The sequence below is a fragment of the Apodemus sylvaticus genome, chromosome 10, assembly GCF_947179515.1.
Source record: "Apodemus sylvaticus chromosome 10, mApoSyl1.1, whole genome shotgun sequence".
Classification (NCBI taxonomy): domain Eukaryota; kingdom Metazoa; phylum Chordata; class Mammalia; order Rodentia; family Muridae; genus Apodemus; species Apodemus sylvaticus.
The window spans coordinates 4,171,514-4,197,698 of NC_067481.1; the positions used below are offsets into that span (position 1 = coordinate 4,171,514).

The 26,185-nt window shown below is 48.1% G+C and overlaps 2 protein-coding genes across 2 annotated transcripts in view; both read left to right on the forward strand.

Annotated features, from left to right (window-relative positions):
* Nucleotides 1-11,179, forward strand: part of Timp2 (TIMP metallopeptidase inhibitor 2) — a 50,600-nt gene extending 39,421 nt beyond the window's left edge. Inside the window, exons 4-5 of the mRNA XM_052194574.1 lie at nt 6,513-6,637; nt 8,313-11,179. Coding sequence (XP_052050534.1) covers nt 6,513-6,637; nt 8,313-8,510 — 323 coding nt within the window. The 3' untranslated portion in view covers nt 8,511-11,179. The remainder of the gene's footprint in view (nt 1-6,512; nt 6,638-8,312) is intronic.
* Nucleotides 11,180-23,695: 12,516 nt separating this feature from the next.
* The window catches only part of Usp36 (ubiquitin specific peptidase 36), a 31,713-nt gene continuing 29,223 nt past the window's right edge, over nt 23,696-26,185 (forward strand). The window contains 1 exon segment of the mRNA XM_052194756.1: nt 23,696-24,023. The gene's annotated coding sequence lies outside the window, so the exon portion shown is untranslated.

The window sequence follows — 26,185 nt, forward strand, 5'->3', positions numbered from 1 at the left end:
GGCTGGGCGTTTAGGGGATTTCTCATTTCTCTACAGAGATTGCACAGGTCCTCCGCTTTCACGTTATAAAGGTTGCTGTGATCCCCCAGGGCAGAAGAGGGTTTGCCTCGGGTGTAGTGACGAGCCTGGGGTCTGCTGGCAACACCTGCCATGAGCCGGTGGTTATGTTTCTTTTGAGCTGATCGGGATCATACAACAGCTTAAAGCCTGAAGTGGTGGACAGAGGTTCTTCAGCATGGTCTTGGAGCACCCCTGCTGGCTCTACCCAGGTTTTTTTTTAATGGATTTATTTTTATGTATCTGAGTGTTTTTCCTGCTTTGCTACCCACTGGGATTCTCTGCAGCCTGTGACATGCTGGATGCCCGGGGTATATCCAGTCCAAGTTAAGGAGAATCTAGGAATTGAGAGGCTCCTTTAGAGAATCTATGTGTGGGCGGGGCTAAGAGCCAGTTTCTAACTAGAACCTTCCTTGACAGAGACCAGGAGTTGCCTGTATCTGGTTATACATATTGATGGGGTTTACAGGGGCCAGGTGTGCACATGGACACTGGGGGTATTTTTTACCTCCTGTGGCCAGACCTGTCAATCAGAGCTGCTTATCACGTGGATATCCCAAACAGAAACAGAACTGTTTTCTGTTCCATGAGATAGAAACCAGACCATTGGACCGTTAAAGGGCTTCAAACAGGCAGGCAGCCTACAAATAGGTAAGTCATGCCTTGCTATCCGGAGCCCTAGCGCACAGTGACGGCTGCAAGCAGGCTCACACTCATGCTTCGTGCCTCGATGACGTGAAGAAACTGCAGGACGCCTGAGCAGAGTGAGTGACGAGAGGAGAGTCTTGCAGGCAGCTGCTTCATGGTCATTGCCGGGGCTGCTGTGTCTTGTAGGCTTGGTCACGTGTTAAGGCACTCTCCATGACTCTACCCCGCTTCTGTAAGAGCCAGGCTCCAGGTCCACACAGGAGGCCAGATAATTCCAGTGACTGTGCGCAGATATCACAGTTTCTCTCAGGCTGAATCCCTGTCATCCATGCTGGCCGGCGGAGGTTTCCCACACAGGCCGTGTTTTCTTCTGTCCATATGACACCCATGACAACAACACCACCATAAAACTCCATCAGGATCTAGGCTAGTTAGATCCAGTGGCCTGGGTGAAGGCACTGGCCAGTAAGCCCAAGTTTGATCCCCAGGACCTACATGGCAGATTAAGAAAAGCAACTCTTCAGTTTTCTTCTGATCTGCACACACGCATGTGCATGCACACACATGCCCACAGACCCACTCACTCATATACACACACATGCACATACACATCATATGTACACCCCACACACTCCCACACATGCACATATGCATGCTCACACATGCACACCCCCCACATGCATATACATGTGCACGCATACACACATGCACACTCACCCATACATATAAAAATATGTGAAAGTAACAAAAACTGCAGAAACATGTAAAATGGAATATGCCTCTATAACTGTGCCTGAGCAGAGGACTTGGTGGTGCTAAATGTATCCACAAGAGTGTGTAGCTATCACTGTCTATTCTAGGACTGTGTCATCTTCCCAAACAACATCTCCATCCCACTGGTCAAGAGCATCTCATTCCTTGTCTTGCCCCAGGGCCTGGGTCCCGGCCCCTACAGTCTATTTTCAGTGTCTGTGAACTTGCCTATTCTAGGCAGCTCTCAGTCCTAGCAGGGATATATCCTTCTGTGGCAGCTTATTTTACTGGGCATGACACCAGGTTCTGTTCAGAACATGTAAGACTTGCCTCCCTTTTTACATGTATGTGTATACACATATAACGTGCACACACAGACATATGAATACATACAAATGCTATACACATATAAACATATATAGTCACAGACATACATACATATACACACATATATATACACACATACACATGTATGGACACATATATCCACATGCATACCCATATATACATATATCCACATGCATCCACACATACATACATATATATGTATACTCATATACATTCACATACATATATACACTTATTTACTATATATACATACACACATATACATGCATATACCCTTACATATGCACACTCACATACCTTCACACATATATACCATATATGTATACATATATACACGCATATTTTGTGGTGCTGGGGATGGAATCCAAGGCCTTAAACATGTAATGCCAGGGGCTCTAGTACTGCTCAGATGTGTAAAATTTTCTGTGATATTTTTTCCATTGAAATTGACAAGTGATTTTCTATCTTTTAAATATTTATTTACGTATATATTTATTTATTTTATATATGTGAGTATATTGTCACATTAGATGCCATTACAGATGATTGTGAGTCACCATGTGGTTGCTGGGAATTGAACTTGGGACCTCTGGAAGAGCAGTCAGTGCTCTTAACCGCTGAGCCATCTCTCCAGCCCCCTATTTTTTTTTTTAAGAATTATTTAGTTATTTGATGTATATGCATGCACTGTAGCTGTTTTCAGACACACCAGAAGAGTGCATTGGGTCCCATTACAGATGGTTGTAAGCCACCATATGGTTGCTGGGAATTGAACTCGGGACCTCTGAAAGAGAAGCCAACAGTGCTCTTAACTGCTTGAGCCATGTCTCCAGCCCCCGATTTCCTATTTTTGATGTTTCCATTAGCTTTCCAACTCAGACATTCAATCATATCTGAAATTGAAGCACTTGAAGGCTTCCATGGTGAAAAGGAATTAATTAGACGTTTACTTATTTCATGTATACATGTGCACACGTTGATGTCATCTGAGTGGAAGCCAGAGAACATCTTGAGGGAGTCAGCACTCTCCTACAGAGCAGGTCCCAGGGACTGAACTCAGATCAACAAGTTTGGCAGCAAGTGCCCTTATACACTGAGCCATTGCACTGGCCCAGTGGAGGAGAACTGAGGATGCTAAGGATGTGTTTTGTACACAGAACAAACTAGTATAGTGGAAAGGTGGCAGGTGGGACATGTGCCAGGTGCCCACTCTGAAAACACACCTGCTTGGGTTTGAACTGGTGGCCAATACCTCACAAGCCAGCATCCTTGGCTCAGTGGCCTGAATTGTCAGTGCCCCCCAGACCGGTGGTGGGGCAGTTGTTGTAATATGGAAGTAAGATGGCAGAGACACTGGATGCCTTTACCAGGGTATAGTCCACATTCATAAATAATTCTGTTTCATAAATATATGCAAGGTGACAGGCACCTGTGTGTGTCACTCTGAATGAAAGTCAATGAGTTAGTTATGTGGTAGCTGGGTTATAAGCAGGTTGGCCTCACAGGAGAATGAGGGAGAAGGGTCTGCAGAGAGCCTCAGTAGAAAGCCACCCCTGGAAAGGCGTTGGTGGTGCACGCCTTTAATCCCAGCACCCAGGAGACAGAGGCAGGTGGTAGATCTCTGAGTTTGAGGACAGCCTCGTCTACATAGTGTGTTCTAGGACACCGGGCTACACAGAGAAACCTTGTCTTAGAAAATTAGTCACTCTGGTTGGTTCAATCCCCAGAACCCCATGAAAGCTGGGCGTGGCAGCACATGCCGGTAACTCTAGAGACAGGAGGGTCCCTGGAGCTCACTGTCAGCCAGTCTGGCTGAATTGGTAAACTAAATTCAGTGAGAGACCCTGTCCCAGAAAATGAGATGGTGAGCGAATGGGGAACATCTCTAACATCCAGCCTACACACACACACACACACACACACACACACACATACACACACACACACACACACCCACATGCACAAACACATATAAACATGTACATATACATTAAGCATGCACACATGCATATGCCATACAGGCAAACACATATGAACATGTATGCATACACACATCATATACACATGCATATTCCCCTTACAAAACACATATGAACATGTATACACATGCATATAACACACACACACATGCACACATGTATAAACTATATACACAAACACACATGAACATGTACACATGTATATACATACTATTCACATGCACATGCACACACAGGGCCTCCCTTAGAATATTTACAGACAGTCATATGCTGGTTAGGACAGCCAAAGATGTTTTTCTCTGTGACTCTTTTAGTCTCTCCCCATGAGGACCATTCTTTGGAGTTGTCCAAAGAATGGTCCTCTTGTGAGGGGGACCAGGCCTGAGTCACACTGTGAAAACAAAACAAAACTCTCTGATCTTTCTTTAGCTCTTGGGGCTTGGTCAGGAAACTCCTGATTGGTCGTGCCTTTATTTCCCAAGGCACAGAATCTGTTTCCCATTCTTTGGAGTCAGGGCAGGCCCTTTAACCAGGGGCTATCCAGAAATCACAGGGCCCAGCAAACTGCCCAGCCAGCTGGCTGTGGTCGCCTTTTCCTCCCAGGATGATGACTCAGCGTCACATGTGGACTGGTATAGATTCTTCCCTGTAATCTTCTTTTAAGTTTCTCTCTCCTAAAAGGAAAAGTAAACACGTAACCATAAACATACCCCGAGACTCTTTCCAAGCTGGAAATATTGCAACAGATGACCCTGCCATGTGAGTCCAACCAAGTGTGGTTGTGCTAAAGGGTCTTCTTTTGTTCTTTTTGTGTTAGTGTTCACTAATTATACAGATTAGAGCAGGCCCTCAAGATGGCTCAGCCAGTAAGGCTGCTTGCCAAAGAAACCTGATAATGTAAATTCAACCCCCAAATCCTTTAAAGGAAGAAGGAAAGAGAAGACAATACAAAGTTGGTCACCGACTTCCAAGTGTGGGTTGTGATGTGTAGGAGTGCTCACATACACATAAGCATCCTACAAACAATACATAGTTAGAGCAGAGTCATCATGACATTTTCAGACATGTACATTGTGCACATTAATTGGGACTGCAGTGATAGCTCAGCGGTTCAGAGTGATTGCTGTGCAATCACGAGGACCTGAGGTCAGATCCCAGAACGCATGTAAAAAGCCAGGTGTGGTCTCACATATGAGGAGTGTGGTAGCTGCAGATAAGGTCATGGGGAGCCCCTGCCCTTCATTGTTGGTCTCCTAAGTTTTCTCATTGAGCATTATTTTAGTTTCTGTCATTGTGATAAAATAACCCTAATGAAAAAAGCAACCTAGAGGAGGAAGGGCTAATTCACAGCTACAGGTTATAGCCTCTCAGTGTGGGGAAGTCAAGGCAGGAACTTGAAGAACTAGTGGAGAGCAGAGAGGGAAACGACACATCCATGCTCACCTGATTGACTGCTTGAGTTCAGCTTAGCTTCTTTCTTATGTAGTTCAAGACCTCTGCCTAGGGGATGGTGCCGCCCACAGTGGGCTGGGTCGTCCCACGTTTAAGACAGTTTCTCACAGACATACCCACCTGCCAACCCAATGGAGATAAGTCTTCATTGAGACTGTCTTCCCAAATGATTCTAGGTTATGTCAAGTTGCAATTAAAGCTAGCTATCCTAAACCTCCCTCCTCCCTCCTTTGGTTCTTCTCAGATAGAGATTCTTGTAGCCCAGAATGGCCTTAAATTCATCACATGGGCAATGCTAGCCTTCAATTCATGATTCTCCTGCTCACACCTTTTTGTACCCACCACACACTAGGCTCAAACATGCATTATTCTTTTTTTTTTTTTTTTTTTTTTTGGTTTTTTCGAGACAGGTTTCTCTGTATAGCCCTGGCTGTCCTGGAACTCACTCTGTAGACCAGGCTAGCCTCAAACTCAGAAATCCGCCTGCCTCTGCCTCCCAGAGTACTGGGATTACAGGCGTGCACCACCACCACCCAACTTATTCTTTATTAAAAACAAAACAAAACATGGTGTACACTCTTAATCCCAGCACTTGGGAGGCAGAGGTGAGTGGATCTCTGTGAGTTCAAGGCCAATCTGATGTAGAAAACATTTCTCAGTACAGCTAGGGCTGTTACAACAGAGAAACTCTGTCTCAAAAAAAAATGAAGGGGGCTGTATTTTTGTTTTAGTTTACATTCTTGAGATAAAGAGAAAAAGAGGAGGGAGAAAGAGACAGAAAGAGAGAGAGAATAAGACTGAGAATGTGCTGGGGAAGATGCAGTGCCCGTAGACGAGGCTAGATGAAGGTTTCATAGTCCCTGAAGCTGGAGTTAATTACAGGCAGTTGTAATCTGCCTCACGTGGGTGTTGGGAACTGAACTCTGGTCCTCTGGAAGAAAAGCAAGTACTCTTAACCACTGGCCATCTCTCCATCCCTAACATGAGTTGTTTCAAAACTAGAGTAACTAGGTGGTAGTGATGCAGGTCTTTAATCCCAGCACTTGGGAGACAGAGGCAGGCCAGCCAGTGAGTCCCAGGACAGCCAAGACTAGAAAAACCCTTTCTCAAAAAAACTAAAACCAACCAACCACCACCAACAACAACAACCCTCAGAGTAGTCTGACCATGGTATTATTACAGTCACCTCTCAACACCCAGTGCTGTACCCAGATGCGGGAGGAAGGCAGAGGAGTAGACTTGTTGTTCACATTGACCTGGTGGCTGTGCCCACAGGAAAGGCGGAAGGAGATGGCAAGATGCACATTACCCTCTGTGACTTCATTGTGCCCTGGGACACGCTTAGCATCACCCAGAAGAAGAGCCTGAACCACAGGTACCAGATGGGCTGTGAGTGCAAGGTAAGCAGAATCTGCATTGTTGCCCCTCTGTGTGTCCTCACCCCTCCCTGAGTCCTCACCCTTCCCTAGCTTGTCCATCACAAGGTCTCCAAGTGGAATGGGGATGAGTCCTTGGCTTCTCAGCCCCTCAGGATAGTGAGTCCTGGTTTTGAACTGAACTCTGCAATGATAAGGGAATGAGGCAATCTGTCTAGAGACAAAGCCTTTGGTCCCAGGTCCCCAGAGAACCTTGAATTTTGTCTCTGACAACGAATACTTGCAAGATAAGGGGTTGTGGGGTGGGATGAAGCATGTAAATCAATCCACATGACTGGCAGCTCCTAAGAAGAAAAGCTCTACGGAAAGGAGATTTCTGTGGGGAGAATACCCTGGAAATAGTTTTTCAACCATGTACAGGTGTAAACATTGTGTGTCTAAGAACACAGGTATGTTTCCAACATTCTAGACTTCCATGCATGAGTCTCTGTAAATGTGGTGTTGAGAATTCTGGGGGCATTGGCCTGTCAACTCTGAATCTGCTCAGAGGTGGCACTAAGCAGTATTGTAGATGTACACATGCTTAGATGTGATAAAAAAGAGCAGGATTTATTCCCAGATTTGGGGGTCATGTCAACTACAGGGAACCACTGTATCCATGGCTTTTTCCCTCAACAGTGCAGGATGCAACTCTGGATATCCAGAATCCCTTCTGTTACCAAAAGTGAGTCTGGGACTGTGAGTTGCCCACAGAGTTGTAGCCTATGGGTCTGTGCCGGCTAATACTTTCTGGTGCTTCCTTCCCTTCTGGATGGTGTTTCCCATCACTTTGTTATCAAAGGTGTGATTCCAAGCCCAGGTGGCCAGCTGAATACAGGCCAAGCATGGCTCCATTGTGCCTGGCACCTCAAAATTGAACACTAGTTGGATGTGATTATACACCACATTTGGGAGGCTGAGACAGAAGGATGGCTGAGTTTGTAATTGACCTGAACTGTAGAGTGAGTTCCTTGCCAGATTGGGCTACAGAATGAAATTCTTTCTTCATAAAGTAGCTCCATTGAGCGAGTGCTTTCTAGAACACATGAAGTCCTGGGTTGTCTCTAGCACTACAAAAACCAGCTGTGGTGGTATATTTCTAAACCTCAACATCTGGAAGGTAGGAACAGGAGATCTAGAATTATCCTTTGCTACACAGAAACTTCTAGGCCAGCCTTGGATACAAAAGACTGTGTCTCGAGAACAAACAAGCAAAAATGAAGCTTCTTTCTTCATCTCTGCATGTCTAGAGATGGATACTCTTGAAACTCCATAATCTTTTGTCAAAAAGCTAGTGACCCATTGACCCAAGCAGGCACTTTAGAACAAGTAAGAGCATTATTTGGTTCTAATCTGACTCCAGTGTAAACCCCTTGTGGCGTTGTAATTTCCAGAGGGCCTAAGCTGAAACTATGCCATTAAAAAAGGTAGACCAGATGGCCCAAAGCAGAAGCATATCTTCTACAGCAGAATTACATAAGTAGGCAGACACACAGGTTTCTCCTAGACCTGTCCTCAGCCATAGTACTGGGACATGAAACTCAGCAGGACTACTGTCCTTGAACACCTTTAGTAGGTTGTATTCTGGAGGTACCCTAAGTGCCCTTGGCCCCACCTGTTCCTTGGCCCAAACTAAACCTTCCTGCATGTGTCCCCCCAGATCACACGCTGTCCCATGATCCCATGCTACATCTCCTCCCCGGATGAGTGCCTCTGGATGGACTGGGTCACAGAGAAGAGCATCAATGGGCACCAGGCCAAATTCTTTGCCTGCATCAAGAGAAGTGATGGTTCTTGTGCGTGGTACCGCGGGGCGGCACCCCCCAAGCAGGAGTTTCTTGACATCGAGGACCCGTAAGAAGGCTGACAGAGCCCCTGCGGCCAATTAAGAAGCCTCTGAGGGTTTAGACTGGTCCAGCTTTGACATCCCTTCCTGGAAACAGCATGAATAAAACATCAATCATCCGAGGGTTCACGCTAGTGTGATTCTGCCCCACCCCAAACCACATTTTCCCTAAACATTGTAGTGGGTCTGGAGGGCCAGGCGGGCCAGGGTCCCTGCCATACCCCCTCCCTCTGCCTGCCTGAGCACTGTGTGTCTCAGTCTTTGATCCTTGGTACAGGCAGGAGTGGAGCACAGACTTTTTACTAGGCCTCTCTGGCACTGTCACATGCATCAGACAGGCAGCAATGAGGGTCCCCTAGCGCTGTTAGGGCAGAGCCTTGGAATGTGCATTTTGCAGAAACTCTTGAAGGTTGTTGTGAGACTGTGTAGCCGGCCTACCAGGTCCTTTTCATCCTGAGAGGGATATATCCCTCATTTTCTGCAGTGGCCACCCCTCTGGCCCAAGGTAGTAGTCTCTGGCCCTCACAAATGCTCCCCATCCTTCCTGTACCTGGTATGGGCTTCCAGCACCCTGACCTCCCTCAGGTCTAAGAATAGTCCTCCAACCAGTGGTTCATTTTTCTAGGAGTCCTAGGCAGCCCCACAAATCCACAGACTTCAGTGAATGGAAGCCTTCCCTGAGCCGTGTTTCTGGCTTCAGCCAAGTCATTTCTGCCTTCCTCTCCCCTCTCTCCACACACGCCGTCAGTGGGGGGGATCTGTGAGGCCTCTTGCTGGGGGCAGGAATCGGTGGTGAGGGTGCTTGGCCGTCCTCGAAGCCACTCCCAAGCTTCTTACTCTATTCTTCACCCCTTTTCAAGCTGCAGGCACCCAGGTTGGGCAGCGCGGCTCAGCTCTCTTTCACATCAGGGCCCTGCCGCTGTTGGGGCGTGACCAGCACTCCCTCTTTTGCACAAACTGAAGATGTAAAAGGCCAGTCCTAGGCCCCTAGGAGAAGTCTAGTGAGCTCTCCCTGTTAGAGTGGCAGTCATTATGACCATGTGGATTTCTGAAAGTGTCACTAACTAAACACCGGCAGGGAGACTCTGAGGCGGGCAGTTCTTCGCACCAAGCCCCCAAGGATGCTGTGGTTGTCTTCAGATCCATCTCATTTTCCTAAAGGTGAATTCTCAAGCATGGCTGAGAGGCATGTGTATACAGCTCTGCTTCTGTCTCTTAATGTCACTTAAGGCCCTTATAGGGAACTGGGGCATCTATTTGCTCCCTAAAACAATTTTTTTTTTTGGATGCCAATAGGATGGGGGTTAAGGCAGGTAGGACTTTATTGCTAACAACATAGACAGTCACTCTTCCTTTTGCCTGTGTCTTAAAAAAAATAAGCTGTCCCAAGGACACAAATGTATATTATCCAAACATGCACGAATATGCTCACACACAAACACAGACTCAAGTCTGGCAGCCTGTGAATGGTCCTTTTGTAAAATGCTTCCAAAAGCCTCTTTGCTCCAACCCTGTCCTAACCATCAGAAACCCCAAAGAAACTGTTAAGGACCCCCCTCAGACTCTCCCTACCCATGGCCCCACACCAGGACCTGGCCAGCCCTTTTAAGACAGACTGGGAGGACACCCAGGAATCATCCTGCCCGCCAGAGGGCATTTTCATGTTGTGCAGTGATGTTCTCCCTAGGATGCTGACCTGGACCAGCCCACAAGACCCTGCAGTCTATCCCACCCTGCTGTTTGCTTCCTGTGCGGTGGTATCCTATGTAACAGTGCCCGTTTCTGCTGACTTCTTGACATGTTCTGGTTTGTTTCTGATGTTCTCCGTGAGCACTCTTGTGCTGTGTTGATGCCTTTTGTAGCATTAGACTTTGCACTTTTAAAAAACAAAAAAACAAAAAACAAAAACAACAACAACAACAAAAAAATCAAACAAAAATGTTGGCGCATCGAGGAAGCGTTGGACCCAGAGTGGAATGCATGGGATGGTAGCTGGCCTGGGACAGAGGAACCCTTTCTAATCTTTCTTTGAGTTCTTTGAATATCTGCTTTTCCGACCTCCTGTCTTTTGTGTGTGGTTCAAATTATTATGAAGGAGAGAATCTCTGAGTATTGTCGGTTCTAAAAGACAGCCTTTCTGTTTGCCACTCATGCTGGGTTTTCTAGCCATACCGGGCAGATGAGAGGAAACCGTGCTAGCAAAGGAACCTTTGGGACAAAGTGCCAGGAGGCAGCTGAGCATCAGCCACTCAAACGCCTTCGCAGCAAACCAATTGCAATATGTAGTTTTAAGGTGTTGTTTCACTCCTGTTGTATTCTAAGCCCTGGGCTTCCCTCCCTCACTCCCATCACGCCAGCAGCTCGAAATATTTCAGATGACGTTTACATGGTAGTTCCTTCCAAATCGCTGCGTGATGCGCATTAAGACGTATCTGTGGGCTTGGTGTGTAAGTTAAAGCTTTGTTGATGTTCCTGTTTGGACTCTTGGTGGGGGGAGGGGTGGAATATCATGTGCGTGCTGGAATATGAAGTCTGAGATGTACCCCCCTACACCCCACGCTGGCGATGCGTGAGAGTTGTTGAAAGCCAACAAGCCGGGCGCGCCCGATGCTCTGTATCTTTACTTTTATTTTTATGAGTTTGCTCTGTCAGTGGACAATAAACCATATTATCAAAGAGAAGGTTGACTCCTTGGCTATTTCTGCAGTTTTTTAAAATTGTTTAGCTGCGGGGTGGGGGCCAAGTCTCTACCAGCTCGAGGGAAGGGGAGTGAGAAGTCGAAGGGGGGCCTCAGCTGGCAGCCTGCTTCTTGCCCCGCAGGCGCGAAGCCCTGGACTGGATCTCTAGTACTGAATACATGGGGCGTCGTGCTACGTGACTGTGATCCTGGCATACTGGAGGCACAAGGATCAGGGAATTAAGAGCTATCCTCAGCTACATAGTGGTAGCCTGGGCTACACAAGACTGTGACCCAGCAGTCTCCCTTGATGAGCCAATGAGCTTATTGGGATTATTTAGAAGACTGTGGGTGATTCAAAGGCAGCTACACCACTAGAAAGGATGTCCCCACCCTAGCGGATGCTGCACCCTTAGAAATCCCTGCTTGGTTTGAAGGCAGGGCCATCAGATTCTCCTCTCCCTGGCTATTGCTTACTTCTTATATAACCGGAGGAAGGAGGAGTCTTTTGAATCTTGCGACTGAAGCTTCCGAGCCTCCTCCTAGCTCTTGGAGGGAATATGTCTGCTCAGAGCAAATGCCTGTACAGACTCAGTGGAATGGTCCTAATGCCCCAGCAATGAGCTCTTAAGTACAGCCCCTGCCCCTGAAAAACCCTGGCAGGTAATTCATCTCCCAGGAAAGTGCTGTCCAGTGTTTACAGCAAGTAATTCCTACTTTCTAAATTCAGTTACAAGCTCATCTTGAAGTTATCCTCACTTGGTTATGGTGGTTTAAGTCTATGTTTTAAATCCAGCACCCATGGGGCAGAGGCAGGTGAATTCCTGAGTTTGAGACCAGCCTGGTTTGTGTAATGAGTGCCAGGTGAGCCAAAACTGCACCGTGAAATCCTGTCTCAAAACCAGAAAACAAACAAAACCCAGAGACAAGTGTGGCTCAGGGGTTGAAAGGGATTACCGCATAACCATAAGGACCTGAGTTCAAATCCCAGCACTCATTATGCAATTGATGGGGTCTTGTGTGTAGCCCTGTGACCCCGGGAATGCACAGGGAAAGGACAGGAATGCTCTCTGTGGCTTGCTAGCTGCCAGTCTAGCAAAAAGCTCTAGCTCCTGATTCAGGGGAGGCCTTACCCCAAAGAAATGAGGTGTGTGCAGTAGCTAGAGAGATGGTTAAGTAGTTAAGAGCACTCACTGCTCTTCCAGGGGACCTGGATTCAGTTTCCAGCATGGACATGGCGGCTCATGACCAGTTCCAGGGGTTCTAACACCTTCTGGTCTCCATGGAGGCCTGCCTGCACATCACATACACTTACGAAGAATACACACATCTAAGTAAAATAAGTAATAAAAATAAGATTTTTTTTAAAGAAAGAAAGCAGAGAGTGACAGAGACGATGCCTGATGCGGGTGTGGACAGGCGTGAGCATTTATACACACATGGCACAGACATTACGCATACATACAAGACACCTGTATCAGACTGAAAATTATGAGTCATGATTATCTTGCATACACATCTGTGAAGGATTCTGGAGACCTCAAACTGTGGAGACACACCCGCCTTGGCTGCTTGATATCCAGATGGCCTTTTCTTTGAGTTCTGGAAAGAGCTAGCCCCTCCTGTTCTGGACCCTGGCTGGGCCTCCCTCTAGAGCCCTCTTCCCTGTTCTCCTACTCCTGGCCTTGGCTCTTCCTGTTCCTGCCTCAGATTCTTAAGGTAAGTGTCACACTCGCAGAAGGTGACTGAGGTGTGGCTATCACCTGTAAGCCTCATTATGAGCCCTGAATCTTCCCATGTTGCTAGAGTACATTTAAGTCCTGTGGGGGAGGGTGTAGGAGTGACCAGGCAGGGAATGTGGAAAATAGGAAATATGCTTAGTGCTGTGGGTGGGGCCACTGGAAGGGGTGTGACAGTGCTGTGGGCGACATCATTGGAAGGGGTGTGGCTTAGTGTCCCATTGAGAAGAGGTGTGACCTCAGTATATTGGGAAAGCTATCCCTCAAAAGACCTGAGACCTTCTGAAGAAGGGAAGAGGCTCCTGAGCTCTGGGTTGGGATCCTCTCAGCAAGCTTTCCATAGCATAGGTCCTACTGAGGATGAATGTTGGGGTGCAGGGAAGAGGTGTATAAGAGCAAAAGAGCACAGGGCTTGGGCCAGAACTGTAGCCCTAGCTATTTGGGAGGCTGAAGCAAAAGGATAAAAAAAAAAAAAATAAAAGCCAGGCAGTGGCGCACGCCTGTAATCTCAGCACTCTGGGAGGCAGAGGCAGGCGGATTTCTGAGTTCAAGGCCAGTCTGATTTACAAAGTGAGTTCCAGGACAGCCAGGGATGTACAGAGAAACTCTGTCTCGAAAAACCAAATCCAAAAAAAACCAAAACATAAATAATAAATAATAAATAAATAAACTGGCAATTTAGCAAGACGCTGTCTCAAAGAGTGATACAACCTCCCTCTCCCACCCCCCTACATCCCCACCCCACGCTCACCCCCACCTCCTGGTAATGGGCAAAGAGATACTTTGTTGTCTTATATCAGTCAGGGGCAGGACAGGTGGCAGTCCTTAGTTCATCCTAGCTTGACGGTGGCTAAAGCCGTCTTACACCTAAGACTCATAAAAATCAAATAGAATCACATCCAGGCAGCACAGCATGGGAGGAGGAAGACAGAGACCTGGTTCCTGCCATGCCACGTGGTTCGGACTGGGAAAACCACCCACAGACCTGCCCTCCACACCACAGCATGGGTGGGCTGTGAACTCACAGAGCCCTGCCTACTACCACGCAGCCCAAGGGGAGAGGAAGACAGACACCTGCCTCCAGTACATCCCACAGGAGAGCCATAGGCGCCTGCTTGCTGGAGGATGTCACCCAGGAGCCTGCCAGCAGTGTGGCCAGCCTGCAGTGGAAGCCCCCGCAGTGTGTGAGTATGCTGTGGACAGATGGGAGAGAAAGAAATGAAGCAGCCAGAGCAGTGTGAAGAGATGGAACTGAAGGGTGAAGAGGAGTGGCCTGTTGTAAGTGGTCAGCCCCATCACCTGGGATCATGGTGATGTCTTAGCCCGAGCTGGCCCTGAGGGCCATGTCTGAGTCCGTGGCTATGCAATGGCAGGGGTTGATGTCCATAGCTCCTATTGGCTCTGTGGAACATGAGGATGTCCCTGGACAGGGCAGCCTATGGGTGCCATACAGATGTCCCATGTCCCGAGGCGGTGCAGGACTGGCCCCGCCCCTCCCTGGCTCTGGTGCTCTGGAGAGCTGTCCCTACCTCTCACGGGCAATAAGACTCAGGAGAGCAAGAAACTGGGCCTTGAGCCTCAGCCAGGTAGCACTGTGGAGCTGGCCCTAAGGGCATGAATATGAGAGCTGACCCCCGACTCATCTGTAGTAGGGTGGCATGTGTGCAGAGATGATGCCCCTCTGCCAGTCCATGCTCCATACCATCTTAGGCAGTTGGGAAAGCTGTCCACAGGGTCATGAGTGCGAGAGAGCTGCAGAGGTGTAGGGAAAGCAGGCCCTACACCTCAGCTGGACAGCACAACAGAGCTGACTCTTGTGGTGTGTGTGTGTGTGTGTGCACAGGTGAGCCTGCCTGAGGGTGGACACGTGGGAGAGCTGGTCGTGTCTGCTACGAGGTGGCATGAGTGTGGGGGTTGGTGCCGTCCCCTTGCCACTGTGGTAGTTGGGGCAGCTGGCTCAGAGGGTGTGAGAGCAGGAGCGCTAGCCCTGCCCCCTCACTGGCTGTAGCAGGCCCTCAACCTCGCTTTGGGAACACGGTGGAGCTGGCTCTGATGCTAAGGCACAGGCGAGACAGCCCTGAGGAGGTTAGGAAGGGTTTGAGAGCAGGAGGGCTGGCCCAGCCCCTCCTAGGCAGCAGCACCTGGGAGAGTGGGCCACACATCTTGACTGGGCAGCACAGTGGAGCTGGCTCTGGAGGCATGGGTGTGGATGATCAGGAGAGCTGACTCTGCCTTCTTCTGATGGTAACTTTGGGTGGCCTGGCCAGAGCGGTGATGGAGACCTTGCCCTGGTGCTGTGGGTTAAGGTGAGTCGGCACAGTGACCTCAGCTCCCACCCAGGCCTAGATCCAGGGCTCTGAACTGGCCCACCCCAAAAGCTTTATCATCTGCAAAAGGTCGGGAAGCATGGAAAAGCCAGTCCTGCCTATTCAGAGCTGCAGGATCTCCATGATGCTGGGCAACAAGCAGAGAAGGCCTTGTAAGGATCCAACATCAATGATGTCACAGAAGCCAGAGATCTCCAACCAGACCAATGACTCACTGCAGGGAAAATTTGCAAGTGAAGGTATGTGGACAGAGGGATACACTGTGATGCACTCTAGCTTCCAAAATGAAATGCTCTCTTTCTCTCTCTCTCTCTCTCTCTCTCTCTCTCTCTCTCTCTCTCTCTCTCTCTCTCTGTGTGTGTGTGTGTGTGTGTGTGTGTTATTTTGGGGGGAGGTTGCAGGAGTTAAGGGTAGATATGAGGGGAGTGGGAGATGAGTAGGAATGGGGAGTATGATGTGAAGCTCACAAAGAACCAATAGAAAGTTTAAAAAGAAATAAAAAGAGTGAGACAAAAATGTTGGGGCAAAGCAAGGCGGTGGTAGCACACGCCTGTAATCCCAGCACTCTGGGAGGCAGAGGCAGGCGGATTTCTGAGTTCGAGGCCAGCCTGGTCTACAGAGTGAGTTCCAGAACAGCCAGGGCTATACAGAGAAACCCTGTCTCGGAAAAACCAAATCCAAAAAACAAACAAACAACAAAAGCAAAAAACAAAAAAAAAATGTTGGGGGCAGAGCTCAGTGGCAGAGGGCAGGGTCACTGCCCCTAGAGAAGTGGGCACCATGATGGGAAGGACTGCTGAGCAAGTGAGAGACAAAATGTTGTGAGTGTGTGAATGGGCACAAGTGTGTGGGCGTGGACTGGAGACAAACGAGCGCAGGGAGCATGTGGCCGTGAAGACTGTGGATTTGCGGCATGTATTTATTACAGATGTCTGACGGGGAGGGGGTGCATGTGTAGGTCTGGGCAGCAGCAATCCCTGGGGACAACATATTTATAGAGAGAGTGGGTCATATCCAGCGACATTCTAGAAAAGGACCCTACCAGCCTGGACACAAGCGGACAAGGGGCTCAGGGTAGTCCCAAGGGACAAAATATAAGGACCTAGGAGCCCAGAAGTTCCTGTCTAATGAACTGGCAACTTGAACCCCCATTAAGCCCTACGGGGTGGGCTGATGTATCTCAAAGAAAAGGGGGCCCCAAATGACTGAAGCTCAGACTCCCACCTACTATGGTGGGAGGACACTAAATAAATACACCTCGCTAGCACAAAACAAAATGTAAAACTACGAACAACTCTGTCCTGGCTGTGCGGAAGAGTCCCACAGCAGTCCTCGAGCTTGCTGAGATCCTCAGCTGCCCCTTCCTGGCCTCTGCCTGTCTTGCTGAGAAACACACTACCATTTAGGAAAGTTGGTTTACTGCACTTCGTTGTCGGTGGAGGTGGCTGTTGTTACAAGATTGCCGAATGCCTGGGTGAAGTATCCACTTCAGGTCGCAATCAGTAACAGTCTAATAAGAAACACCGCTCCTCCCCCCAATGATTGAACCTAGCAGTATGGGCTTTTATTTGCCTTAGAGAGGTCTCTGGAACAATGCTAACAGGCAACCACCAGACCACCCTAAACTCGGTAGTGTCTGCAGGGGTAGGGAGGATGACGTTAACCACTGCTGGGGCCCTGGGTCCTGTCTGCAGGGGTAGGGAAGATGGCATGTGCCACTGCTGTCCTTAAGGACCTAGGGCTCTAAGGACTATTAGAACAGAGTTAGGATGCTCTAGGTCAGAGGCCAGGGACCAGGGCTGTCAGTGTATGCCACGCCCACTGATGAACGGGTGCTACAGGGAAAAGGCTGTGGACTGTAAACCCCATCTGAATGGGGATCGGCTAGGGCGGCACTCCAGGATGGAGCACAGGCTCAGGCAAGGTGAGTTCCACCCTCAGCACAAAGCACGTTGTGCCAGGTTGGTACCATTGCCCGTGAATGACAACTTCCACGCAGTGGAAGGTCACATGGATGATTCTGCTTATGGAAAAAGTCAGTTGCTATGGCAACTCAGGGACAAGGTGACCCCTTATCTTGCTAGGGCTGCAGGGAGCCTACAGCTAAGCTGGCAGAGTTAACGCAGTTTGGCATAGCTGTCTCACATTTCAGTTAGATTGGCTGACACCTAGAATCTTATCCCCTGCCCAATACTGGGGTTACAGGCATGTTCAACAGACTCTAGCTTTTATATGGGTGTTTGAGGATCTACAATCAGGTTTTCATGCTAATCCAACAGGGACTTCTTCCAACATCCAGGGGCCATGATTTTGGGGGAGGGAGGGAGTACATTTTGCCCTGACCTTTGAGGCAGGGAACAGACTAAGTAACTTTGGGACAACATTACTACTCTATCAGTGCATCCTTTCCCCAAGTTAAATCTGATTTCATAAATTTAGAGTATAGCTTTAAAACAAATGTGTCCCTCTGGGGATGGTGGCTCACATCTTTAATCCCAGAGGCAGATCTCTGTGAGTTCGAGGCCAGCCTGGTCTGCAGAGCGAGTTCCAGGACAGCCAGGGCCACACCGTGAGAGAAACGACAACGAAGCTGGTTCCTCCCTTTACTTCATCTTTCCCGTTCTCTCTTGTATGATTCAGAGATTGTTCAGTTGTCTCGTCTAAAAATACCTTGCTTTGAATTCTGTCTCTTCCGAAACATTTATCTACAGCATTCCTGAAACATGCTATTTCCAGAGATGCGATGGTCCCTCGTTCCTGCAAGTCATGGTAGGGACAGACGAGACGTCCACAGAATATTACAAATGAAAGGCAGGGACGTAAGGGATCCAGGGAGACTTCTAGAAGTGGGCAGAGCCTGAGCCAAGGGTTGAGAGGCAGGCGGGAAAGGGGATTCCATGCCAAAGACCAGCTTGCTCCTGGAGCAGGGATGTCTGATTGGAGTGGAGATGAAGAGTTTGGATTTAGCTGTGAAGAATCCAGAATTCAGTGTCTTGAGGCTGAGGTCAACTTGCAAGGCAGGAGGCAGATGAGAGGCTCTCTCAGCTTCTCTGTCAGCACCAAGGGCAGGGAGCAGTGTCAGTCAGGGGGCCATGAAGTAAAGGGTAGGCTATAAATGTTATTATCATAGATTGGGCCTCAGGTAGACCAGGCTGGCCTTGGATTAGCTATGTAGTTGAGGATGACCTTGAATTCCTGATCCTCCTGCCTCGACCTAAGTGCATCTGCGAAGACTAGACCCTGCTTACATATGGGATTCTATTTGGCACTTGAGCAATGTGTTTGGCAGTTCTACTAATACTAGTCAAGATGGTGAGGAACTTTTCTTTCTTTCTTTCTTTCTTTCTTTCTTTCTTTTTTTCTTTTTTTTTTTTTTTTTTTTGTTTTTTGAGACAGGGTTTCTCTGTGTAGTCCTGGCTGTTCTGGAACTCACTCTGTAGACCAGACTGGCCTCGAAATCAGAAATCCGCCTGCCTCTGCCTCCCAAGTATGCTGGAACTTTTCTTAAAGATATTTATTGCCCGGTGGTGGTGGCACACATCTGTAATCCCAGCACTTGGGAGGCAGAGGCAGGCGGATTTCTGAGTTTGAGGCCAGTCTGGTCTAGAGAGTGAGTTCCAGGACAGCCAGGGCTATACAGAGAAACCCTGTCTCAAAAAAAGATATTTATTTTCATTTCATGTGTATGGGTACTTTGCCTGCATGTATGCCTGTGTATCAGTATGCATGGATGATGTTGCAGAGGCCAGAAGGATGCCCTGGAACTGGAGTTACATTCTTAGCTACCATGTAATGGTGCTTGGGATTGAACCTGGGTCTTTTGCAAGGACCATCTCTCCAGTCCCAGGCAAGGGAGCCTTAAGCAACTGGATGGAAGTAAAGTGTGTTTTGATAAGTATTTGAATGGTAAAATTAGCAAACTTGATAGGTTCGTTTTTGAGACAGGATCTTATATATATATATATATATATATATATATATATATATATATATATATATATATATATATATATATCCTGAGGCTAGCCCTTCACTACATAGCTAAGGATGACCCTGAACTTCTGATCCTCTTGGGATTACACATGTGTATCACCACACCCAGTTTATGAGATGCTGTGGATCAAACCTGTCATGGCTTAAATAGGTTTGTCCCCCCCAGACTTGTGTGTTTTAATGCTTGGCCCTTAGGAAGTGACATTATTAGGAGGTGTGGCCCTCATTGTAGGAAGCCTATCACTGTGGGGGCAGCCTTTGAGGTCTCCTAAACTTAAGCTAAGCCTAATGTGATAGTCTCCACCTGGCTTCCTTCAGATCAAGTTGTAGAACTCTTGGTTCCTCCAGCACCACGTCTGCCTGATGCTGCCATGCTTCCCACCATGACAGTAATGGACTAAACCTTTCAAAGTGTAAGCTAGCCACAATTAAATATTTTCCTTTATAAGAGTTGCCACGGGGGCTGGAGAGATGGCTCAGCAGATAAGAGCACTGACTGCTATGCAGAAGGACCAGAGTTCAAATCCCAGCAACCACATGGTGGCTCACAACCATCCGTAATGAGATATGACACCCTCTTCTGGGGTGTCTGAAGACAGCTACAGACTACTTACATACAATAAATAAATAAATCTTAAAAAAAAAAAAGAGTTGCCACGTCTCTTCAGAGCAGTGGAAACCCTAACCAGGACAAAACCCAAGCCTTTATGCATGCTAGGCAAGCCCTCTACCAACTGAGCTATCCCACACCGGGCTGGCAATTCACTTGAGAGAGAAGGCCCAAGACACAGGCCCGCAGTAGGTATGGGGTTATAACTGTACAGTTTAGCTCAACTAAAACAAACAGAACATTTCTATGATCAGCCTTCAAAACATAATCAATGCAGGAACTGGTCATGTCCTCATCTAAGAACACCAGAGATGCCAACTAGGGAACAGAGGGCAACCCTGAAACTAGCAACAGCAGGGAATTAGCACGGTCTCTAGTGGGGGGGGGAGGGGAGGATGGAGGCAGATGGTGTCAGAGTCTCAGGAGAAGACCCACAGGTGACCACAGCCACCACTAGACCCCAGAGGGGAGAGGGAGGACAACAGAGGTCCTGCCTCACCCACCTAAAGACAACCAGAAGGAATCTGGCAAATTTCACCCATGACTGGAATCTGAGTGTAGCCCCACCAGTTTAAATGGGCAATGGGGCAGAATTGTCTCTTCAGAGAAGATGTAGATGTGCCCATTTCGGAACACGGTAAGTTTGAGGTGCTCAGGGGAGTATTTAAGGGGAGCTACCCAGCTTGGCAGTTACTGGCCGGAGCTTCAAAAATGAGGTGGGGTGGAAAGGGCGGGGCTGCTTGAACAGATTCTGACCTCAGAGCCTCAGTTTGGGGCTGTTACCCACTGGGCCATCTCAGCAGCCCTAGTGCTGGGCTCCTCCTCTGTTTTCTCATTTGTAAAACAGAAACAACAGTTTTGTTTTTGTAGGTTGCACTGGGTATTTGCTACCTGTCCATAACTTAATAAAAGTTCAGCAACTGTATCAAAAGTTCAGCAACTGTATCAAGTGTCGGTATTTGTGAAGGTGTGGAAGCCAGAAAAAAACCTCAGGTGTCATTCCCCAGAAATACCACAAAAAGAAAAAGACAAGGTCTCCCAATGGCCTGAACCTGCAATACAGATCAATGTACCCTGTCCTTGCCACCCCAATTCCAATTACGGTTGGTGGCAGGTGGGCCATCTGTTTTATTTTAATCCTGATTGACAGTGAAGCAGCTCCCATTCATACCCTTGTCTGTCTGTCCACGCCGTTCTCCAAGGACAGCAGGACAGGAACCCAGTGACAGGAGGCCTTGCCTGCTTCATTATAAGTGTATACTACACATGCAGAAGAAATTCCAAGTCACCAAATTGATGTTATAGAGGATTTACTGATAGATTCGCTCAGGATACATTATATCACACAAAGTAGAATCTAGCCTGTGCTACCTCCAAAACACTCCAAAGATAGATAGTATGTAACCAGGCTTACTAAGAAATAAGCAGAACCTACTAAGCCAGGATGTAAATGTTTACCAGGATTGACCAGTCATGAGACCCATCCCCAAAGAACGTGCTTTTATTGGGGGGAGGGGGCAGTGCAGGGTCACAGCTACCACTAAGACGTGTCTGTCTTTAAGTTCCCTGCGTTCTTATTAGGAAAAGCACAATTCTTCCAGGTGGGCAAGATGAATCTGGTAACAACTATTTGAAAAGACAACAGCGACAGTGCAGTGGTGGTGCACACCTTTAATCCCAGCACTTGGGAGGCAGAGGCAGGTGGATTTCTGAGTTCGAGGCCAGCCTGGTCTATAGAGTGAGTTCCAGGACAGCCATGGCTACACAGAGAAACTCTGTCTCAAAAAAACCAAAAAAAAAAAAAAAAAAAAAAAAAAAAAACCCAAAAAACCAAAAAAAACCTATGACTGTGACGTACTTAATAAGTACTCCTAGTCAGGTGCTAGTGGTGCACGACTTTTAATCCCAGCACTCGGGAGACCAAGGCAGGTAGATCTCTGAGTTACAGGCCAGCCTGGGCTCCAGGGTGAGTTCCAGAACAGTCAAGTCTACATAGAAAAACCCTGTCTCAAAAAAACTAAAAGGAAGGAAGGATGGAAGGGAGGGAAGGAATCCTGACAATATCTTTGCTAATGGTCAGACTTAGGCTTTCCATCTCTGTTTAAATTATTTAATTATGTAATCTGGGGTCTGGACCTAAAAGATATTTAAGAGTGACAAAGTATGCAAAATGTATAAGCTTACCTTGTCTATAAGACTTTCAGTTCAAGGCCAGTTCTTCCTTCAGTGTGTGTAAAAGTATTTCCTTTACTGATCTCTAAGTGTACAAAGGCATTACATTTCTATAACACTACTGTGCCAGAGGTTTGGGGGTGGGTTCTGGGGATTGAACTTATTTATTTTTAATTATTTTATTTTTTGAGACAAGGCTTCTCTGTGTAGCCTTGGCTATCTGGAACTCACTCACTCTGTAGACCAGGCTAGCCTTGAATTTAGAGATCTGTCTGCCTCAGCCTCCTGAGTGCTGAGATTAAAGGTGTGTGCCACTACCACCTAGCCTGGGGACAGAATTTATTACCTGTCAACAGAGCTACTGACTCTAAGTGATTTTTTTTTTTTTTTTGCCCCAAAAGATAAGAAATCAAGTTTTCAGGTAAGAGTAACAGGCTAATTAGGACAATATCTGGATAAAAACCCCTAGGTCTCATGCCAGGCGCCCACTCCCACACAGGAAGCATGGTGACAACAGTGAATTCCCCAGGGACTGTTATCAGGCTCTGGACAGCAAAAGCAGCAATTCATTGTATCCAGCCTAGAACAGTGGGTTTATATAGCCATCTCCAGACAGGAGACAAAGAATGGTCAGGGAACAAAGAAATCAGTCTAAATAAGGGAGGGTTCTGGGACTGGAAAGATGGCTCAGTAGTTAATAACCCCTACTTCTCTTAACAAGAGTACCAGAGTTTGGTTCCCAGGCCTCACAATGGGAGCTCACAACTTAGAGCTGCCTGTAATTCCAGTGCTAAGTGGGGATGAGACATGGGCCTCCATACATACATAATTAAAAATCTTTTAAAAATTAAGGGACTTTTTCCCCCTTTAATTTACGTTTTATGTGTGTGTTTCCCACATGTGGCGTTACAGGAAATTGTGAACCATCACTGCGTGGGTGCTGGGAAGTCCCTGACAGGAATGGCAAGCCGTCTTAATCACTAAGCCGTTTCTCAAGTTCCAAAAGGAACATTTGCATACCTAGACATAGGTACAGGCTAAATGATTTGGTCTTTGCCATCACTACTCCATCATTGTCCCCTCCCCTCCGCGCACACCCCCGCTTTTTTTTAAAGACAAGGTTCTGCTATGTGGTCCAGGATAAGACCTTCTCCATGATCCTCCAGCCTCGGCCACTTAAATTAGGCGGTGGAGTGGCTTTTGCTTTGCTTATCTATAGACAGAATCTCAAGTATCCCAGGGATGACGTTTAAGTTCTGATCATTCCCCCCCTCCACTCCTCAGAGTTGCAACAACTGCTTTCTTGGGCCACCGTGCCAGGTTCATGCGGTGGCGGATGGAACCCCGAGCCCCATTCCAAGCCCCCGCTTGCTAGTTTTGTAAAAAGGACGTCTGCAGACAAACGAACGAACGGTGAAACCTTCAAAGCCTCGGCGACTTGCTGAGAATGAGCCCTGAGTTCCTCGCCGCAGCACACTGGGCCTGCGTATTCGCAGTGTCAGGCACGCAGGCGGAAATGACGCCACTCACGTACACCGCGGGAACCACGCCAGGCTGCAGCAGGGTCTCTGGACTCCGAGATGCTTCCGGAGCTTATAGCTCTACGCGCTTGCGTCATTGCGTAGACTAGCAGGCCTATGGGGCGGAGGTGGGGGGTGACGTGTGTGTCGCGAATAGCAGAGAAGGGCAGGTCCAGGGAGACGAGTCGGCATTTGCTCCGCCTCTTAAGGCGACTGCGACCTCCACGCGGACTCGGGGAGCACCCTGCAGTGTGGCTCCTTTAAACGACTTGGTGACACGTGTGTGAGGCTCTGGAGGCCCGGATGGTGCGCATGCTAGCCCGGCCCGGATCGGACGCTGGTGCTGCGCGGGCCTTCCGCGGGTTCCCGAGAGGCCTAGGAGGTCGAGGTCGAGCGCGGCGGAGCGCAGGAACTTCCGCGGGGCTTGGGACGAGGAGGGTGCGCGCTCCTGTCCGCGGGTTTTGGGGATCCCAGCGAAGGCTGACAGGTGCGTGGCCGGCGAGGGCACCGGGGAACGCGGAGAGAACATCGGACGCAAAGGACGGGGATTTCTGGGGAGGACAGGGCGTGTGAGGGGCGCAGGGAACACTGGAGAAGGTTGGGGTGCGAGGGCCTTGGAGGAACAAGGGATGCCAGGGTCTCCGAGGAAGGGACAGGTGATGCGTGGAGTGCCTGCGACCATAGCGTAGCCAGGGAATTGCATCAGGCTCTCTTCATCCCGGGGAGCTTCTGGAATGTGGGGTCGCTGGGATCTGAGAGACCCCGCGGTTGTTCTCTCAGCGGGTGTTCCTTTGAAGGCTCCCGGAGCTGCAAATCTTAGGGTGGAGGTAGCGCTGTATTCCATCTTATAGAATAGGGCAGGGTCTGATCCTTAATGCGGATCCACACCGAAATGTAAAGCAGGATAGCATTCTAACCAAAATGCCATTGCTTATGGTGTGTGATTGTGTGTGTGTGCGCACGAGCCTGCCTGCGTCCGTGGCGTGACCCTTGGAAATGGAGATGGTAGAATAGCGTACTAAGACCGGGAGGGATATACCTGGACACCTTGCTTAGCTATGGATGCCTGTGGATGCCAAAGAGAGAGTCGTTCAACTGTTCCCTTGGCGGCCTCAGCTCTGTTCTCGCCAGCGTGCAAGTGACCCTGAGAATCTTACACGAGTGTTTCTTGGGAAACAGTTTAAAGGGATGAAGGAGATGCTCTGTTGAAATGATATCTGTCAGAAGGGAGGAACCAGGCTTGAGTTCGGAATTAGATACGTAAATTGGGGGCATGTAGTATACTAGTCCTTCAGAGACCTGGGAAGAGCATCCCTGTCGACCAGAGTCACATGTGCTGGATGTGCATGACAGAGAGCTTGCTGGGAATTACAAGAGCATTTTTCTCGCTCCTGCATCACATAGCTGTAACTTTCAGGTAGAATTATAAACACTTTCCTGCTATAACTTCAAAAATTATCATGGCTGAGTGCGCCTGCCTTAATTCTAAGGCTCTTATGGCAAATGACTTTGGGCTAATTTGCTCATCCCCGAACCACGTTAGGCCAGGACAAAGTTCTCACCTCCCCATAAGAAGGCATGTGGGATTTTGAAAATGATGTTTGTGGGGGCGCGGGGGTGGGGGGAGCCAGGCCATCTCCCAGCTGCCCTCTGTTGGGGGTAGGAGCATTGGTCAGATGGAGTTCTGAGGCATTCTGCAATGGAGGGGTGAACCACGATCTGTTAGGCAGTTGTCTTAAGCCCTCAGTGGTGGCATTGTGCTGAGTGTCCCATCCTTTGCATCTGTGTGCATTTGAATAGATGGAAAATGCTCTTATAAATGCATTTTAATAGATGAGAAATGTAGTGGGAATTGAAGAAAAGGTTTATAGTTAGAAAATTAGAATTTCTTTTTTTTTTATAAAGACTTATTGATTTATTATATGTAAGTGCACTGTAGCTGTCTTCAGACACACCAGAAGAGGGTGTCAGATCTCCTTATGGATGGTTGTGAGCCACCATGTGATTGCTGGGATTTGAACTCAGGACCTTCCTAAGAGCAGTCAGTGCTCTTAACACCTGAGCCACCTTTCCAGCCCCTAGAATTTCATATATTTAAAACAACAACAACAACAACAACAACAACAAAATACCTTCCTGGCTAATGAAGGGAAAAAAAGTTTGGCGTTTTTACTTATTCTTCTTGCCTTGTAACTTTGGACGTGTTATTCAGACTGGAGTTGCCGTGTGTGTGTGTGTGTGTGTGTGTGTGTGTGTGAGAGAGAGAGAGAGAGAGAGAGAGAGAGAGAGAGAGAGAGAGATAACTACAGTGATCTGTCAGCATGATGTCCTCTGGACTCATTGAGAATTACGCATGGAGAGGGTTTTGTGTTCTTTTTGGTTTTGTTTTGTTTTTGTTTTTGACAAAGTCTCACTACACAGTCCATGCTGGCCTTGAATGCTTGATCCTCCTGCCTCAGCTTCTTGAATTAGATTAGAGGCAAGCATCTCCATACCTTGCGTACTTTACCCTTGATGATACTGTTGTCCTGGTAGAAGGTCACAGTTCACACAAGAAAGCCATAAAGAGACAGCAGGAGAAGCCACCCACGGGTGACAGTCTCACTGCTCGCCCCCCAGGTGCTGGCCTGTTCTGGACTCTACACTTGG